At 44.5% G+C, this 20,664-nt stretch overlaps 1 protein-coding gene across 2 annotated transcripts in view; it reads right to left on the bottom strand.

Moving 5' to 3' along the window:
* g3bp2a (G3BP stress granule assembly factor 2a) overlaps positions 1 to 12,981 on the bottom strand; it is a 37,067-nt gene extending 24,086 nt beyond the window's left edge. For both annotated transcript variants that reach the window (XM_084318729.1, XM_084318730.1), the window contains exons 1-7: positions 12,809 to 12,981; positions 10,874 to 10,986; positions 10,685 to 10,763; positions 6,629 to 6,802; positions 4,436 to 4,526; positions 4,107 to 4,212; positions 782 to 962 (exon numbers count right to left, since the gene is read on the bottom strand). In XM_084318729.1, the coding sequence (XP_084174855.1) occupies positions 782 to 962; positions 4,107 to 4,212; positions 4,436 to 4,526; positions 6,629 to 6,802; positions 10,685 to 10,763; positions 10,874 to 10,968 (726 nt within the window). In that variant the 5' untranslated portion in view covers positions 10,969 to 10,986; positions 12,809 to 12,981. The remainder of the gene's footprint in view (positions 1 to 781; positions 963 to 4,106; positions 4,213 to 4,435; positions 4,527 to 6,628; positions 6,803 to 10,684; positions 10,764 to 10,873; positions 10,987 to 12,808) is intronic.
* Positions 12,982 to 20,664: the final 7,683 nt, after the last annotated feature.

Here is a 20,664-nt window from a genome sequence, read left to right as displayed (position 1 = left end):
TATTGCCTGCAGTAGGGATGGGGCAACTGTGGCAATATTTGTATGAATAACAGAGGGTGTTGGACTGTTGGCAAAAGAAGATGATCATGAACAGATACTTTTGGTAACAGGTTGTTTGTGAAATCTGCATTGCCTAAAAAAATAAATCCCTGTATCATCGTGTACCTTAGATCAATCTGGCAGGGCTGTACCGAATAGTTCGAAGCTTCTTTCATGTTTACATTCTAATTCTAAAATAGAATTTTTACAATTTTTTTTTTTTTATATATATTTTACATGTCTACTGATTCTGTTTAAACCAATGGGGTTTTTCTTAGGCTACACTAATATTATAATAGTATAAAGATTTATACTAAACTCATCATAAAGATTTAAATAAAACATTTATCATAAATGATGTAGCCTATCTGCATCCGCTTGGCACTCGGCGCTCCATCAAGACGTCACGTCACTTTCGTACCAACCGTGCCCTTATTGGATTATTTATGTTGACGAAACTGATGAGTTATATTCATTAAAGAAAGTTGTTTTAATAAAATAAATAAAAAAAACAATTTAATCAGATTAATCACTTTATTCAAATTGAGGATTTAGTTTGAGGATATATATATATATATATAACATTTAATTACGTCATAAATATGACGACAGACATTCAAAGCTTTGTTCGAATACTTCAATAGAAGCTTTGAATGTTAAAAAAATTACATTCGGTACAGCCCTAGCATCTGGTAACCTTGGAAACCACTTGAGACCAACGCAGAGAGGATGGCCGTCTCACCTTGGGGGGCTCCTGGGTGTTTGGCGGAGACTCCACAGGGACGGGGGAAGGGGCCTTCTCCTCCATCTCTTCCAGAACCTTCTCATCTACTTCTGGCTTGATCTCCTCCACTTTGGGCTCTGGTTCTGGCTCGGGCTCGGGCTCTGGAGCCGGCTCCTCCATGGGCTCCTCCACACCGTTGCTGCGGGGCACAAGATGACCACAGATCAAAATTATGGCTATGTGTCTAATCTGGCCGTCGCTTATCAATTACTTGTTTGCTGTCAACATTGTCGAAACGGATTTTTTTTATTATATATATATATAAAATCGGTTCATTTCCGTTTTATACCATTTTGAAAAACCCTCGTTTTCTTGAAAGTTTCAGGAAAATATTAAGATTCTGTGATAAACGCCCTTTACTGGAATATTCTGGAATACACAAAAAAATGTCATTTTTCGGCCTATTTATGAATAGTTTTCAAATAAACGCTAGATTATCGATAGTATGTGTACTTATGCACGCTAGAGAAGCGAGCTGAAAAATCGATTCATTTCCTGATCAGCACACGCACACATATGGCACATGCTGATATTTCTGTGAAAAAAGGTCCGATTATCCTAAGACTGGTCAAATAGATTCCTTACCTCAGATCAGATGTTCTCCAAAAAGATTTTTCCAATTCCTGATCGCCATTCCAAATATCGATCGCGTTTATTGATTCAGCGTTGGGTACTGGAAATATGTATTCCACGCAGTTTTGCGGCTCGGCAATGACTTGGATCGTCTCGGATGGCTTGCCGGAGAAGTGAAATGAGGAAACTGGATCTCCCCCCCCCCCAGCATGGACAGATTAATTTGCTTTCACGACTAACGATGCAGGTTTACCTGTATGCCTGATATGTGGTGAGAATTCTTTTTACTTTTTATTCGATACATTTTCCACAAATAAGGGAAGGACTCAAATAGAGCTGCATAGTTCTGTGCTTTATTTCAAAGTACCGGTAGGTCTACAGATGCCAGACTTTTTTCAAAGTAGAGTACTTTTTATTTGATACATTTTCCACAAATAAGGGAAGGGCTCAAACACACCTGCATAGTTCAGGGTTGTTTCAAAGTCTGTCTACAGACGCCAGTGTTTTGTCTCCTCTTCTGTGTTTTATTTCAAAGTAGGTCTACAGATGCCAGTCTTTTTTCAAAGTGGACTATTTTATATTTTATACATTTTCCACAAATAAGGGAAGGACTCAAATATACCTGCATAGTTATGGGTTTTATTTCAAAGTACTGTAGGTCTACAGACGCCAGTGTTTTGTCTCCTCTTCTGTGTTTTATTTTAAAGTAGGTCTACATGCCAGTCTTTTTTCTCCTCTTCATAAGAGTTTGAGGTTTTCCTTTGTTATAACAGGTAAAAACGGCGATAAAATGTCAAAAATATTATTTTTGTTGTTTTATAATTCCATCAATACAACAAACTGTGTGCTAGTATAATGTATAATAAATCGCAAAATACTTTGGGTATGCAATCGTCAGGCGTTTTATGCTAATTGTGGGGTATGCTTGGGAATAACTATATATAAAACGTTATACACCGTTATCTTCATTTTAAGGGTAAATTGGTTTTGCGGCTCCAGATGAATTTTATTTTGTGGGAGGGGGGGAAATGGCTCTTTTGATAGTAAAGGTTGCTGACCCCTGGACTAGGGTAATGGGGACTCGACTCGAGCTTGGACTCGAACACTGGGGACTCAAGATTTAGTGACTCGACTACAACACTGGTCAGTGCCATGAGTGTGCAGATTTGTAGTAGGGGTGGCCCCAGGTGGGAGTCAAACCCCCCAACCTTGGCCAACGGTGCTGTTGTGAAGGATCAGATTAAACCGAATATGTATATTTATTTATATATATATATTTAATTGTATTTGTATATCGTTTGATATCCCCTGTATATTCCTTGTACAATATGCATTGAATATCCCCGTTTCTACTAAACAGCCCATAATAGTTTCATTCTACCATTGGACGAGAACCTGGCGCCAGGTTGCCATACCCCTAGGTCCAAGTTCAATCGTGCCGCCTAACATGTCGAGGCAAACCCCCGGTTCCGCGCAGTAATATGTCGGGCGAAATACGTGTGGTACTATTGGTTCATAGCGCATATATATATGGCGCTCGTAAAGTAGAACTTCCTTTTAGTCCAGTTCTTTACCCTCCAACAGAGTGACAGACGCAAAAGCCTCCCCACGAAGCACGTGCGGTGTAGTAGGGCCTACTTGGCCCAGAATAGGCATTGAGATATCGTGTAGATTAATAGTTGAATGGTCATAGTTTGGCACCATACCGTCGAGTTGGACGTATTCTATTAAGCTAATAATAGTCTATTTATGTATGGTGCATCGTTCGGTTCGAGTTCTACAGTTATCAGTACCCCCATCGTTCCTGACGTTATCTGGACGCTTATCCAGGCTGGTCAGACCCCTAGTGGTGATTGCATCCGAGGAGCTCCGGGTCAAGAGCGACTGGACCTGTATATTGGATTACTCTACCCGACGACGGCGAGCCTTCCACGGCTCTTGGATTATGCTTTGTGTGCTTTGATTATTCCATGGATAAAGGCCAACACTGTCGAGTGTTGGAATTACCCCCCGGAGAGGACTCCAGGTGAGGCGGCGCTCTACACGTGAGGTCGCACCACGTCTCTCCGTTGTGGACCGGCAGATACCGTTCCACAGAGGGTCCAGCTGTATTCGTCTGCTGCCCGAGGTTCTGTGGGCACTGTGTCTAAGACTTTGGATTCTCCCAAGACACCGTCGGCCAGATGGGATACCGCCAGCGGCTTCTCTAACCCCCCCCTCCTACTGTCTTACAACCAGCGGGACCCCCCCCCCCCCCCTTAGTGTATCCAGCTATAATCATTTAAGTACCATCGCTATCGTTTCCTAAATATTCCAGGTTGTATACTTACTCCCTGCGCAACCAGAGATTGGACATTCAATGTTGATTTACCTACGAATACTCATTTGCCATAAAAGTGCATATTCAATATTTCAAATCATAAATGTAATTAAGTGAATGTTGTATACACCTTTTGCTGTATTAAATATTCGATTTGGTACATTTGTGTTGGTTCGTTTCATCAGGTGGGAAAGTGTTCATCATACTTATATCTTGTACTGGGTGGCCAGAAGTTAAAGTACATGAGGTAGTGGTATTAAATATCATATCTAACAATACAGTCAGGGAATTGTACCCCTCAGCTACAGGTGCCATGCAATACCCAATGAGCTGCACAGGACCCACAATGAATAGCGTATCCCTTTTAACGATAGTCAAGTGTGGACCTACGAGACTGGGTGAGGTTCATAGTAGGTGGTGCTGTTGGGGCTGTCTTGAAGTGGCTCAGGGGACGGCTGCCTCTCTTCCTGATCCTCCTCCACTTCCTCCTCAGACTCTGAGGGAGCAAAACGGCACAAAAACAAATTAACCAAGTGTCTAGTCTACTTGTATGACAGTAGCCACTGAGCAAATCAGACACAAGCAGGGTAGATTCACTTTCAGTAAAAAACTAAATTCTAAATGTATCCAGAAATTTGCAATGGAGAATTCACTCAGACGTATTTTTTATTTGAATAGGGCACCCTACCCAAAAGCTATTCTGCAGTGTTCAACCTTACCCTCGTCAAGCTCAGCTTCAGAGTCACCAAAAACCTCGTCCTCGTAGCGGAAGATGTCGTTGTGGACGTAGAACTTATTTGCCACAGAACCCTGAGGGAAATCAACATAAGGTGTCGCCAATTAAGTAAGCATCATTTGCTACAGGACCCCAGTTTCACATAACAGTCATTAACTAAATTAGCTAGGGGCGGCTAGGTGGTGTAGTGGGCAAGGCGGTCGCCATCAACTCTGGAGACGCTGGGTTCGAATCCAGCTCTCGGCGTTGCTATCAGCTTGGCTGGTCGTTCATACTAACACAATTGGCAGTGTTAGGGGTGGGAAAGCTGATGGGTGGGTCCTTCGGTCGGGGCGCCTACACAGAGAGGGTAGGATCTGGAGGGAGGTAGCTTGGGCGGTATCCTTTTTTCACACCGTCAAACCTTTATGACATAATACCCCGGTGTACGGTATGACTTTCATTTATCAGCCGGGGGGGGGGGGGGGGGGCAACAAACAAATCATCGTCAGCTCTCAGAATGGTAGTCCCGCACCGGTAGAAGCCTGCACCGTTTTAGCGTTAGCATCTAGCCATGGCAGACTATTTGATTCCTTAAGGGCTAGAAATTGCCTGGGTTTTGGTCATATGCTCCCGAAATGCTCCCGTTGTTTGGCTACTTCTATGTGCAGTGAAAACTACTCGAATGCTTTATAACCTAGTCATTGATTTAGTTCAGGGTAATCTAAGATTAGCCGCAGAGCTAACGCTAGTTATTCAAGCTCAGTAGCTCACAGAGAGAGATAAACAGCTGACAGCGGATAGTACAGGACGGTACAAATACAATAAAAAGGCGGGTGGGGGCTGTTGTGTAAACCGTGTACATATAATAAGAGACGGATTATTTGCTTGCTACACCAGTTGCTCCACAACAACACACCAACTCTCGTCACAACGCTTTACGGTATTTTCACAGCACTGTCGCAACATTACCGTAAAACGTGAACACCGTTGTGACCCACTCGCTCCACTAGAGCGGTCTCACCCTCTGCTGCCGCGTGTGTGCACTACACTCCGTGTGTGCACTAGACTCAAAACTCGGTTTCACTGTTATAGAAACTGAAGCGCATATGTGATTTTGACGGTGACGGACGGTATTGATTTTCAATACCGTCGGGATTTCTAAATACCCTGGTATACTGTCATACCGTCATACCGCCCAAGCCTAGAGGTAGTGTGACCTTCCACACGTTACACTCTCCCGGTGAGAATCTGCGCTGCCAGGCTGGCTGCCGGCTGGCTGCACATGCGTCGGAGGAAAGCATGCGACAGTCTCCGGCCTTCCGGACCAACAGTAGGGGGGAGTGCGCAACAACCAGGAAGGGGGTTGGGAATTGGCATAACGACTAAACAGTGGGGTGGGAGAAAATCGGAAAAAAGGAGGGGGGAAAAAGATAAAAATAAAATAAAAATTTGCTGAATGCAAAGTTTGGTTTTGTTCCAGAGGCCATTCGACTGGTGAATGGCCACAGTGCAAGACCCCTTGATTTTAACCTTTTTGACAAAAGTGCACTTTTTTTGTACTGACCGAATTTATTTATTTATTAGACTTGACAGATCAGCTATATAGGGATCCTGTTCTAGCAGTGTCATGTTTCTTGTGCTTTAATAGTGTCATGTATGTCTCTTGTCCCCTGTTCCGTCTTGGATGTGTATAAGTGCAGCGGTTTCTCGTATTTATGCCTTAAATTGCCCCTTGTGGGACTAATAAAGTAAAAAAAGAAATATATTAGATTTCTTTCAACATTTTTTACAGCTTTATTCTGGTCAGACATGACCGACAGAGCGCAGAGGAGGAAGAACGGGAGAAGATATGGGAGGAGGGCATGCTGCAAATCCGTCCAGGATCGGGAGACGAACCCGGGTCGAACGCGTAGGTCTGCAGTGCAGTAACGTGGTGCGCCACTCGGGCGCCCCTAATAAGGTTTTTTAATTTAATTGAAAAACGTGTGTTTTTCTCTGCTTGGGTATTATTTTTTTTATATATTTAAACTAAAGATACAAAACTGTTGTAAAGGCAAGACTAAATACATATCTTAAAGAGTGACCATCTCATCTTCTTTGACTGGTTCTATGTAGCCAAACAAAGACAAAGCCTTCTAACCCCAACAGCTGTGTGTGTCCACTCTGACCACAACTGACCGTTAAAAGTATTTACCTCTGGAGCGAGCACAAAGGTCTGCATGAACTTCCTCATGGGCTGGCCGCTGTTGGACAGTTCTCCAAGGACCTGCACCACCACGCCATCGCTCAGTGTAGCATGGGCATCCACATGCCGGATCTTCGTGTGGCATTCGCTGAACTGCAGGGACATGACCTTCTTGTGGATTTCCTGTGAGAGTGAGATAAGAGAGAGAGAAGAGAGTCAAGTAATCTATTGATTCAATTACAAAACCATGGCTTCTTCACCATACAGAAAGTTATGAAATGGCGTCAGTATTGATGAAGCAGCAATGATTGTGGTAAATCTCTATAATGAGGGGAGCTAGCAGGCCTAAACCTGAGGAGTGATTACAATGGGGGGCACCACTGGCAAATCCCTTTTGGGTTTGATGATATGATGAATAGTTTCTAGGGGTTTATCAATTTGGAGCGATCATACATCCAATTTAAAAAGGCAGCGATCCAATTCAATGATTCATTCAAATCATCAATATATAATAAAACAAACATAGGTAGTTCAGAATGCGTTTGTTTTTTGTCAAAAGAAAAAGTGCTCCAGGTTTCTCATTCAAGTGTAATAAGCAGAGCTTAATAATAAAATTGCACTCAAACTCATTGTAGCTGAAAAAACTGTTGGGGGATATTATGGATTCACCCCGACTGATGACAATAAGCGAACGACAGCCCAAATCATTTTTGTGCCAATCTTTTTAAATTTGCTGTACACATTCATGGTCCCTAGGGGAAGAACCCTATTGATTGTGGTGACCCCATGACCTTTCCTCGAAGGCCACCACCAGGCCAAGCTTTCAATTTTCAAATGACCATATATCCTGATCAGTTAGCCGTACAGTCACAAATGTTATCCAGATGCGGCTACTCATGGACAACAAATCTGCCCTATGAAGTCTGCCATAATGGATTTTCCGACATTCTACATACAAAAATATGTTTTTAATGTTTTCCTAGGCGGTTCACCTGATTTTCACAAAACTTGCTGTGTGGCATCTAGCGACCAATGTCTTCAAATGTGTGCTTTAGAAAGTTGATAGGCCAAACTGTATGATCCCACAGATTCAATGTAATTTTGTTCGAGTACCTCTGTAGCTAAAAACAGCTTGTAAGGATTTATGACCCAATTATACAATAATATCCCTATAGTGGTTTGTTTTGGGTAAGCAATAAGCCTATATCATGATTTTGTTTAGTCTTTAAATGTTTATGCTACTAAATTAATTTAGCTGAACGGCTGGCTTTTTTGTCAACACCTTCCTGTGCTACCGTTTAATGGCAGAAAATATGACTAAATTGGGAACTAAAATTAAAGTTCCAAGCCTCATCTTCTAAGACAGACGATGTTTAACAGTATTTCCCAGGATTGCAGCACATTATTGCTATATCTTTTTTCTGTGCAAAAAACAAACACTACTGCAAGGCATGGCTTACATTTTAGAGGTTTCCGGAGCAACTATTTGGATGCTTTTAATACAACCCCAAAAGACCCAAGTGTGTTTCGTCCTGGCCAGGACAACCATGTCCTGCTACATGTACAAACTGAATAAATTGTTTACTTCATAAAACATTTGCAAAGTCCATTCAAGGTAATCTTTGCAGCTGCATTATTTACATCCTTTTTTTAACGCAATATGTCAAAACACAGGTTTGAAACAATCAATAAAATGCCCACAGGGTTGGTCTAGTTAATGACCCCACTCTTTGAATGAAGCTTTCTCAAGGAAGAATCCAGCTTGCTTGCCCACCAGGTGTAGAACCAATTGATTACAAGTCCAAGAGGTTGCTCATATACCCTCAACACACCCATGCACTTGCAAAAGCTCTGCGTCAACCCTGCGTTTGTGGCATGCTTGTCCTACACATGCTGGATTAAACATGCAGTCAGGTTTCTATGCATTTACATTTACATTTAGCTGACGCTTTTATCCAAAGCGACTTACAAGTTCTGTACGACAAGCCATCAGGAAGGGCACAACTCTATCAGCTGAGTAACAATGTTCATCAAAGTGTTGAGTGCTACAGTGTAGGTTAGTTTATTAGGACAAGTGCATGACAGAACGGTTAGTTAGGGTTCGATTTTTTATTTTTATTTTTTTATGCTTCTATGCTTGTTCTTTCTCCCTTTCCTCAATCGTAAAAGATCAGTTAGCCATCTAAAAGCATATTCTCTTCTTTCGTGAGGCCTAAAACAGATTTGTCAAGGGCAACTGGATCCAATATGCCAAGTTGTATTTTTTCTGCACCTCTGACTATTAAAAGGGTCAAAAGCATGCATGGTATTAGTTTGATTAAACAGGTTGAATAACCTAGATGATTAATTTTGTTTGCCTTTACGATATTACTAAAGTGTATTACACAAAGCATCTAGCTCATTTCCTCTTTGAAAACAACTAGTTAGATTGAGTTATTTGTCTAGAATTTCCCATTATTCCATAACCAGGGTTCCCACGCTTGCCTTGACATTTTTTTCCATGCTACCTCCTGATTTTCCAGGTACCATATTAAGTGATGATCTATAGGCCCCTGAAGCTTTCCGCCCCCATCCGTGCCCCCCTCCCCTCACACACACACAACCCCCTAGGACACCTGACTACTTACTTGATTTAAAATATGTGCCAGTCAAGTCTACATTGTAAATGCTTAGAGATTATGTCTTATTGATAATATCAATGCATGAAATAATGCAACAAGCTGTAGCTGAACAACAATTTATTGAACTGGAACTTTGAAAAGCACTGGGATTGATATATGTTCTCTCTTCCACTCCTCTCCCATCTCATCCTGTCCTCTTCTCTGCACACCTCCCCTCGTGTCCGCTGCCGTCTTCTCTTCCTACTCTTCTCAACTCCTCTCCACTCTTCTCCCTTTTCCTGTCATCGTCTATTCTCTTATCCTCCTCTTCTCTTCCTCCTCCCTCTTTCCTTTATTATTAGTCTTATTAGATTATGAGTCTTACGTAGAAGGGGTAGTATGCCTACTCTTACTCTGTAAAATATTTTGTAAATCAAACTAATGAACCTAAAAGGGAAAACATAAGGCTGGTTCCCCTGTGGTTCCTCAGTACAGCAACCCCACTAGTGAGCTTAGCTTAACAGTATAGATGTATAGAATCAGTCTAGGCATGATCAATGATTTTTCAAAAATGTCTCACCCCAAATGTTCTTATTTAGTAGTATAATCTTTAAGAAAAAAACGAAAAATCACAAAATAGCTAAAAGTAGATATAACAATGAATGTTACAAAATGTATCAAGACTAGACTATTCATGTCAACTAGTATAGAAGTAATGTCACAGCCTAATGTGGAAATGTATTGGTAGTTAGCTAGCAATGCAAGCTAGCCAACACTAGCTAGTAGCTAGTTAGTTAGAAAACTGAATGTTGGCTAGCAAGATTGCACTCCATGTGCTTGCATCATTAACAAAACTCAAACTGAAGTTGCTAGCTAGTTAGCAAGATTGCACTGCTTACTAACTAACATTGATAAACCCAGGTTTACCACACAGTTAAAACACAGCTACAGTACTTACATTTGAGGATAAACTTGCATAAGAAGTTTCACTGTAGATGTCAAGGCTCCCGTGTTGGCTGGGAAATGCATGTATTTGACCCTTCTATGGAGATCGCGAGTAACGTTATTATTCCTGAAGTCCACCAATACGAAACTATACTTTTAAAGTCCATATCACCAAGTTGCCTGCATCGAATTCCAACATCCAATATAGGATGCCAAGAGCATGCTCTACAACATGGGATCATCCATTTATATCTACAGTAAACGCTGTTCACATGTAAAGGGTTTTTATAAACTCATCTTAATTTTGTGCTCAATAGTTTCATTTTATTACTATTTTACACATCATCCAATACAATTTTCCAGGACAACTGTTTCTATTTCCATGTAAGTGTTCACTTTCGCTCAGTTTCCATGACTTTTCCATACCTGGAAAATGAAAAAATTAATTCCATGTTTTCCAGGTACCGTGGGAACCCTGATAACTAGTATGAATATCTTCAACTGGGACCAAAACACCTACCGCTTGTCCATAGACTGCTTCTGCCAGCTTCCCATTTTCAAGTCCCCCGTGAACATAGGAAGAGTTCCGTCCATAAAACCTAAAGACACAACAATGTGACACTCTTAAAGGAATTGCATATACAAAAGATTTGACTTGCAAATAGTTCTAATTTTATAGAAACAAAAGTATTTGGGATCCTCCTCCTACCTGTGCAGGAAATCTGGTGCCTTGTTTAAAAGTGTGTAATACTGCCTCACAAACTCCCGCCCTACAAGCAGGGGACTTGGCTTCTCCATCACCATTTCTTTGGTAAACAAGTGCTGGAACACAATAGAAAACAGCAGTGATTTAGCCATGATGCCACCAACTAACAATCCACAAAAAGTGAGGATTAAACTAAATCATTGTGTCAATTATTGAATTTAGTTCTCAATATGTATTCACTGTTTCCATTGGCTATATGCCTATATGGCACATTATGTTTACAAATTGCTTTGACGTTTCATATAGGATTGTGCCTGGGCAGATGTTTTATTCTGATATGTTCATATGAACGCAAGTAACTTGCAATGAGAGCAAATAAGAACCATTAGTGGGTTATAATGCTACATGTAAACAAAAGCACCACCAACTTTACTAAGCAGAATGTACATAAGGCAGAGCAAATACACAATTTTTCCTTTCTTTTTGCTTCGTCTCTCAATTGGGGCCCCGTCATCATCAAACCCCAGTGTAAAGGAGACAGCTGCTTGGCTAGGAGGTAGTTGATGGAGCACACAATACAAGCTCATGTGCAACTGCGCCATCACGTTTATACATTGGGACAATGAAGAGGACTGGCTACACGTTAGACGAGCAAAACAGGTCCTCTAAGTAGGCAACAGCTAATCGAAGTAAACACATACAAGTATATATATATTTAAAAAAAAAAATTTAAATACATTTGTCCATCGTTTGATGGGACGATAGTGGGGCCTATTGTGTATTGTTGTTGGACTTGCGGAAGGCCTCCCACGACCTGGCTACTACAACCAGTGATGCGTCAATATTAATGATACAGGACGCATGTTACACTAGTAGTGCTGTTATTATAAACACGGGACTCGTTATCATCATCACGCCTCATCATGAACGTGCAAAGGTCATTATTTTACACCACATTGACAACGTTTAGCAAATTATGCCACTGTCAACTCAAGGATAAGACGACTGTCAATCAGCTAACGATACTAGTTACTACTATTGAAGGCAAGAGAGACTGCTAACCACCACGATCGATGACTCTCGACGTGTACACTAACAAGGGTGATCATCGTGTGTACATGACGGGGGAACAGTGGAGGACTGGGGCTCTGGGCTCGTAGTGACCCGGCGAGCAGGCAGCAGAACGACGCTGATAGCTGCACGTAGCCTCCTCGGCTAACTTGTGGCGTCGTTCTTTTCACCCTCCTCACAGTTTGACATTGTGTTGCAACGCGAACAACAACGGCACCGAGTCGACGGTGTTGTTGCCAAACATTATAGACCGAACGTAGGGACGGTATCGACGAGATACGAGGCGTTAGCTCGACATTACATCGAGTGGTTATTATTTAACAAGCAGCATGTTCTCCTCACTGACTGCAGCAGCAGATACACACAGGCCGCAGTGCAGCACCGTGGAGGCCTCAGAGATGTGCTCTTCTCGTCTCATTTAATGTTAGCAGAGTTATTATCACTTAATTCAGGCAAACGGTTAATACAATATGGTTGAGAAAATAAATCCCCAAATGCACTAACTTGTTACTGTCAAACAACCAGTGACGCTGCTGTGAGATGAGCCGGCCAGGCTGCTACTAGCAGCGAACACCTAGCTCGTATGAAACAAAGGGAATGATGCAGAAAATATATCACAGCTTTGCTTGACGTGACACGTTTTCGTGCAAATTGGCAAGTTTGTTGACATATTTTGAGATATTCCTAAGGTAGGTAACTACACGCTAAGGATAATTATTACAAACTGTTGCTACCAAGTAGTATGATCGATTAGACAAAACAATGCTTGGCTTTCACTTCAGCGGCTAACCGTAGCTGGTGTCGTTAGCTTGTTAGCCGACTAGCTTGGCGTCTCTAGCTAGCTTAGGAAGGTAGCAGCTAACTTACCTTTTGAAAGACCTATCTAACCGGGCAGAATATTTTAGAATAAATATAAGTATGAATATCAACGTAACGGGTCGCAGACAGTGTTCTTGAAATACAGAAGTATCCCAGGTGTGGATTATTATATTCCCCACCCGCCACTAACTGAGACTTTATGATCTCTGCTATATCAGAGATTGGAGATTTAAAGCGATAGCTTCAGTTTTGTTGTTTTGCCCCTGCGATCTGGGGCAGGGAACCCCCGTCACCACGGCTCGGCCAATGGAATGTTTACACTGGACAACATACATTATGACGTCTAGAAAATAATTTTTTCCCGCCCATGTCTAAAAATTCTTCTTTGACCTTATTTTACTATACTTTGATGGCAACTTTGTTTGCATATATAATTCAATTTAGTACTTAAAGGGGAATGCCACCCATTTTAAGAATATGTTATTATTGTGCCTCAGGATAGTTCAGTGTGTCAATATTCTAACTCAGTTAGAAATCACTAATCACTGGTGCAAAGTTGGGGGACCCTGGTGTAAACAAGACGAAAGTCTTTCTCTGGTCTGCATCCCCTTAACAATTGTGTGTATTGAGCTGTACTGTATTGTACCCATTCTGCAATCTGTTAATAAAGTTTTCAATCAATCAATCAAAACTGTTTGTGTGACGTCACCTGGATGGAAAAATTAATAATAATATAATTACATATGGCTGCTCCTGTGTGTGTGTGTGTATATATAGGCAGATCAGGGCAATAGTATGCAGCTGCAGAGCCAGCGGCGCTCTCCGGGCCGCGTCTATATTAAAGGCAGCCCAAGAGTGCTTCCGCATTCGCCTGATTGGCCCACGCAATGCACATTTTCTTTTTTGCCACTCACTAATCACGGAAATGGAATACATATTTATCCAAACGAGGACCAGATTCACTCATAACGCCATAACGTTATTTCGCGAGCCCAGCTGTCAGAAACTGTACATTGTAACGTTAACACAGCCACAGCCCAGCTGTCAACTGTACGCTTAGCTGTCAACACTCCCGTTTTTCCCCGGGATTGTACTGTATTTCAACCTTCTTCACGCCCTGTTCACGGTTCATGGAATTGGCACGTTTAAAAAAATAAAAATAAAAATGTATATACTTTTTTTTTTAAACTCATAAAATATTGCGTCACACCTAAATCGGCAGGGTCGGTCGGCAACCGGAAACAAACCATTATTTTTTTTAGGCCTAAGTGGTTGCCTAGTGGAGATTTAGGATTCACTGACTGTACACTGTAAGAAAAAAAGCTGCAAGAAAACTAAATGTGTGGCATCAATGGTTTCCAAATACTGTCAAATTACAGTAAAATCACATACATTTACAGATTACAACCTTTATTTAATGGTTAATATTTAGATAAAAGGTCATTTACTGTATTTTTATAGCATTTACACTTAAAGTAGGAAAACAAAAGTAATCTGTAAAATAATACAGTGAATTTCCTTAATACAGGTTTTGACCAGCAGATGGCAGCGACGAGGCAGCTCCATTGGGAGGGGGCGGGGCCGGGTGGGAGGGGGCGGGGCTCAAATGTGCACGTTTTTTCTCCTCCCAATGTTGACAGCTATAACGTTACGTTATTTCGGGTATTCATAACGTTATTTCGCGCGACTGTACATTGTAACGTTAACACAGCCGAGCTGTCAACTGTACTTTGTAATGTTATGTTATTTCGGGCATTCATACCGTTATTTCGCGCGATTGTATATTGTAACGTTAACACAGCCCAGCTGTAGTGTCAACTGTACTTTGTAACGTTATGTTATTTCGGGCATTCATAACGTTATTTCGCGCGCCTGTACATTGTAACGTTAACACAGCCCAGCTGTCAACTGTACTTTGTAATGCTATGTTATTTCGGGCATTCATAATGTTATTTCGCGCGACTGTACATTGTAACGTTAACACAGCCCAGCTGTCAACTGTACTTTGTAACGTTATGTTATTTTGGGCGTTTTATTCATAACAAACATTGACGCGATTCCGCCAACACATATGTAATATTAAAGGTTTTGCTCACAGAGAGATAGATAAATAAATAAACATAATCACATAACGTTACAATGTACAGTTGACAGCTGGGCTGTGTTAACGTTACAATGTACAGTTTCTGACAGCTGGGCTCGCGAAATAACGTTATGGCGTTATGAGTGAATCTGGTCCTCGTTTGGATAAATATGTATTCGCGATTAGTGAGTGGCAAAAAAGAAAATGCGCATTGCGTGCGCCGTGCGTTACCGGGGCCAATCAGGGGAATGCGGAAGCACTCTTGGGCTGCCTTTAATATAGACGCCTCCGGGCCGCTTGTATGGTTTCTACAACGGAGTTCAGCGATTCATTTCTGGTCATGTGACATGTACGCCCAATCGTGGGACCGCAAGTGTCTACACTGGTTAAGCTTAGGCGCTCTTTCGAAGTTGGTTAAGGTTAGAGTTTGTCTTAGAGCATGGCGATAGATTCTTTCGACGGTTAAGCTTAGGCACTCTTTCGAAGTTGGTTAAGGTTAGAGTTTGTCTTAGAGCATGGCGATAGAACGCCAGGTGCTTTGCAGGCTGTTCGACGCGGAAATGGGCAAGTGGCCAATCAGATTCGCAAATCGCCGAACTCCGTTGTAGAAAGCATGGACGCCTCCGGGCCGCGCTCTGATGGCCGCGCTGTGAGGGCCGCGCTGTGGGGGGCGCGCTGTGAGGGCCGCTCAGCAGCGCCACCCACCCAATGGTGGCTGAATTGGAGTATTGCACTGTGCGGGCACAGCTGTGAGATCCGCGCGAGGCCAGATATCTTGAATGAATGCGTTTATTTATTTAGAACATAAATTGAAAATAAATAATAATAAAAAACTAGACAATTCCGCACAGGGAAATTGTGAAAGTGTGCGTGATGCCTGTGCACCAGTGGCGGCTGCTGACCAAATTTTTTGGTGAAGCACAAATTATTATATTATATTATATATTAAATTATATTTTTAAAACATCCCCAAGGCTGCAACACCCCCATTCCTCCCAGGTGTCAGGCTCCTCATTCGCACATCACCACCACCCCTCCTGCACCACTGCCATCACCACCGCCACTACCACCACCCCTCCTGCTCCACTGCCATCACCACCCACACCACCTACCCATTCGCACATTCTCATGTTGACCACAAAGTCAACGAACCACACTTCGATCTCCCTGGGCCGAACCGACCACTTTCCCCGAAATCGGACTGAAAAACAAACTTTTCATCGATTTTTTTATTTTTTTTTTATCCACCTTTTCTCCCATTTTCTATATTTTCTCCCATCCCAATTTCGTATCATCCAATTCAACCCTCCCCTGTCATGAACGCTGTTTCTTGCCTCCCACAAGCCGGCTGCAATGTGGACTAAGTCATACATAGCACAAGTCCCCTCCGGTACTTGAGGTAACAGCAGTCGCATCTTTTCACCTGCGCAGCTCGATCTCTCAGTGGCGAGGAGTAACGCGTGGGAGGCTCACGCTGCCCCCGACACTTCCTGATTCTACTGTGCAGGCGCACCAACCGAGTCGCTGTCCACAACGTCCGATCCCCACCCATCAGTTTCCCACCCCCTAATACGGCCAATGTGTATTAGTACGGATGACCAGCTAAACTGAAAGCAAATGTGGAGCGCTGTGCTCGAACAGGCAAGCCCAGCGTCTCCAGATTTCGTGGCGAGCGCCTTGCCCACTACGCCACGTAGCCGCCCCCAAAAAAATATTTGTATGAAAAAAATATATATATATTAAAAAAAAACGTATTAAAATTTTTCGGGACCTCCATGTTTTGGGGGTCTTCATCATCAAAATCGGATCCGGGATTCAGCTCCCAACAGTCGGGCAAGAACTGCAGGTTTTCAGCCTCTCTCCAGGCTCCTGGACATGTGTAGCCTTTTTACAACGCATCTGCGTTTGCGGCGCTCTGATTGGCCAGGTCATGTGACATGTGCGCCCAATAGCGTGTTTGCCCATTTCCGCGTCGAAACAGCCTGCAAACTACCTGGCGTTCTATCGCCATGCTCTAAGACAAACTCTAACCTTAACCAACTTCGAAAGAGTGCCTAAGCGGCGAAAGAACGATAGGTTATGTATATAACCTAGTTATATTAGTATTGGCTGAGCGTCCCGCTCTAGCCCAATGAGATACCCCTTATCTCCTAGTACCTACTGTACACCACCACGAACAACTTAATGCACCCATGCCTGACCGGGTTCCGCCCCTATGGAGGCGTAGCCTATAAGACCATGGTCATGGTCACCAAACACTCTTCCTCGCCAAATCTCGTTCCAGTAAAAGATCCCTCAAAAGGGAACTCAGGGCCGCGTAGAGCGGGACGCTCAGCCAATACTAATATAACTAGGTTATATACATAACCTATCGTTCTTTCGCCGCTTAGGCACTCTTTCGAAGTTGGTTAAGGTTAGAGTTTGTCTTAGAGCATGGCGATAGAACGCCAGGTAGTTTGCAGGCTATCGTTATATATCGTATGGCTATCGCGTCCCGCTCTAGCCCAATGAGATATGGGTTAGAGCGGACGCGAGACCCGACAGATGTACCCCCTGAGGACCCGTAAGCCCACATCAAGGGGTGCGGGGAGCCCTGTCACCCCATCCTTCCTAATGAAGGGGGGGCGCAGTCAACTCCACCTGAATGCGAACAAGAGGGAACTAGAACCCCTTGAACACACCGCACAGGCGGAACCACGTGTGACTCAACACACTGTGGCCCATACCCACACACTCCTGCTACCCTACCAAAGGACGGGAAGCAGGAAAGGCCACAGACCCCAGAACCGCCTGGGAGACAGAACCCCCGGTCATGTCCATGAGGTAAAACCTTACAAAGGGGCCCGGGGAGGACCATGAAGCTGCAGCACAGATGTCCTCCACCGAGGCCCCACCCAGGAGAGCGGCAGAGGCAGCCACCCCACGAGTGGAGTGCGCCCTGACGCCACCAGGGGGATCCTGCCCAGCCAACGTGTAGCAGAGGGCAATGCCCTCGCACAACCAATGGGACAGGCATTGTTCGATAGTGCCTTACCGGCATGAGAACCACCGTGACAGACAAAAAGCCGAACGGTGACCCCGAGGTCCTGAGTACGACTGAGGCAATTCCCAAAGCACGGACCGGACATGACAGGTGAAGGCCCGCATCTAACTCACCACCGTGAGGAGGCGGATGAAACGCCTGAACCACAATATCCCTGGAGCGGAAGAACTCCGGATATTTACAGGCACGAAGGCAGGATTAGGCCGCAGAGTGGCACCGCAATCGGAACGAAAGACAGGCACTCTGGTCGTACCGAGAGAGCACAAAGCACACCCACGCGTCAGCGGTTGTGACGGCCAGCAAGAACGCGGTCTTGAACGACAGCTGTTCCAACGGCGCCTGCTCGAGCGGCTCAAACGGGGCCAAGGACAACCGACCGAGGACCAGTTGAAGATCCCAAGTCGGAGCCCAGGAGCGTTGCACCGGCTTAACGCGTCGAGCGCCAAACAGGAGGGTGGCTGAACAAGACATCCCCTCAAACCCCTCATGATAGGAGGATATAGCTGCTGCATATACCCTCACCGTCGAAGCCGACAGTCTATCAAGGAGAGACTGGAGGTAACTAAGGACAGCATCCAGGGGGCAGGAGACTGAGTCCCGGCCCCCTGCCTTACACCACACTTGGAACATACGTCATCTGCCCGCGTAAGCGCGACAGTGGAGGGAGCATGCGCATTCCGGATGGTAACACCATCAGGATCAAGAACCTGCGCCCCTCAACGTACCCGTCCCAACAACTGACCTAACAGATGTATGGGGAAGAATCCCAGGCGGCACGGCATCGGTCCCAGACCTGCCTGGCTATGTCCGGACATAATCCCCACCCGTCAGGATGAGGACCGCCCGCGACAGTACACCTGTACCCACATTCTCCCTGCCGGGGATGTGGGGAGCCCTCAGGCCGCGCAGATGGAGGACGCCCATAGCCAGCCGCCCATAGCCTGGTGCAGACGGGGGGAGCGTACCCCTCCCTGTCTGTCGATACACGACACTGACGTCGTATCGTCCGTCCTGATCAACACCATTTGTGGACCAGAAGGACCGCTTTCAACACCAACACATTGAACGTAGCGCAGACCGGACAGCATGGTTTGCCAGCTGCCCCCTACTGCGTTGGCCCGACGCGTCACCAGCGAGGGAGGCATCGGTGGACGGAAACCTCCCGAGCATGTTGACAACACGCTCTGAGAGGGATGCCCATAGCCCTCCAACCGTTGACTGGGAAGAGGAGTACTCTACATCCAGTCTACAGCAACCCCAGTCTGGTAGAGACCTGCCTGGTACGAGACCTGACGATCCACCTTGACCGCGAAGGACCAGAACGTCGTCAGGGCAGAACACTCCGTAACCCCTGACGATGCAGAGGCCCCAGTGCGGCCTCCACGCACTTGGTGAAGATGCGAGGAGCCAGAGAAAACCGAACGACAGCCTCTGGTACTCATACGCTAACCCTGCAAAGGAAGCGTAGGTAAGCCCTAGGATGGAAGATCGGAGATGCGCATACGCATCCTACAGGTCTATGGAGGAGAACCAGACACCCACCTGACAGTGTTCAACAGGTAGGAGACGATCCAAAAAATGCTGAACCTTCCCATGGGACAGATCCAGCCTGGGTCTTACACCCCTCCCTCCCAATTTCTCAGGCAGAGAACACCGGGAGGAGAATGCCACGACGATGGCTTGCTTCGTCCACAGAGATTGGATCTCGTTGACCAGAGCTGTCACTGCTGGAGACCCTGACAATAGGGTCTGTACCAAACCTGAAAACGGGTGGGGTTGTGTAAACACAAGTCCCCGCCTCAGCGTTCTCTCCATCCACCTCGACATATGGTACTGCCGTAGTCATATGTGATGACACTCCCAACGCACCCGCCGCCATGTGGCGCAGGTCCGCCAGGAACTGTAGATAGTTGGCCCGGTCCCACCCGCTAAGTTAGGGTTGTGACTTAGAGGTGGTCTAGGTCCGGATAGGGGTTAAGAGTTGGTCTAGCCCTTTACATCCATCTATCTAAATAATAATAATAAATTATAATGAATGCTTAACTACCCCTAAGTTACCCTAACCAGACCTAGACCACCTCTAACTCTAACTGTTGTGAAGGGCCAGATTAAACCGAATATATATATTTATTTATATATATATATTTAATTGTATTTGTATATTCTCTAATATTCCCTGATATCCCTTGTATATTCCTTGTACAATATGCATTGAATATCCATTCTAGCCTACTGAACATCCCATAATAGTCTCCATTCTACTATTGGTCGAGACCTTGGTGCCAGGCTGCCATACCCCTCAGACCCAGTTCAAACGTACCGCTCCACATGTACGAACAAGTCCTAGTTCCGCGTAGGAATCTGGCTACCGCACCACTAATGGGACTATTTGTTCATAGTGCGTATATATACTGCGCTACTAAAGTAGGACTTTCTTTTCAGTCCAGTTTCTTACCCTCCCATAGAGTCACAGACGTAAAGCCTCCCCGCGACGCCACGTGTGGGAGTAAGGCCAAGTTCGCCTACCATCGGTATTGAGACATCGTGTATATTAATATTTGAATAGTCATATTTGGCACTATATCGTCGAGTTGGACGTAGTCTATTAAGCTAATAATAGTCTGTTAATATATAGTGCTTTGTGCGGTGAGAATACTACCGTAGTCAGTACCCCATCGTTTCGGGCAGAGAACTGGCTGCTTATCCAGGGTGGTTGACCCCACGTGAAGCAGCACCCGAGGAGCCCCAGAGCCGACGAGCGAGTGGACCTGTATACCG

The sequence above is a fragment of the Notolepis coatsorum genome (assembly GCF_963971535.1).
Source record: "Notolepis coatsorum genome assembly, chromosome: 7".
Taxonomy (NCBI): domain Eukaryota; kingdom Metazoa; phylum Chordata; class Actinopteri; order Aulopiformes; family Paralepididae; genus Notolepis; species Notolepis coatsorum.
The sequence above is the reverse complement of the archived record's forward strand: the minus strand, read 5'-3'. Positions and strand labels throughout refer to the sequence as shown.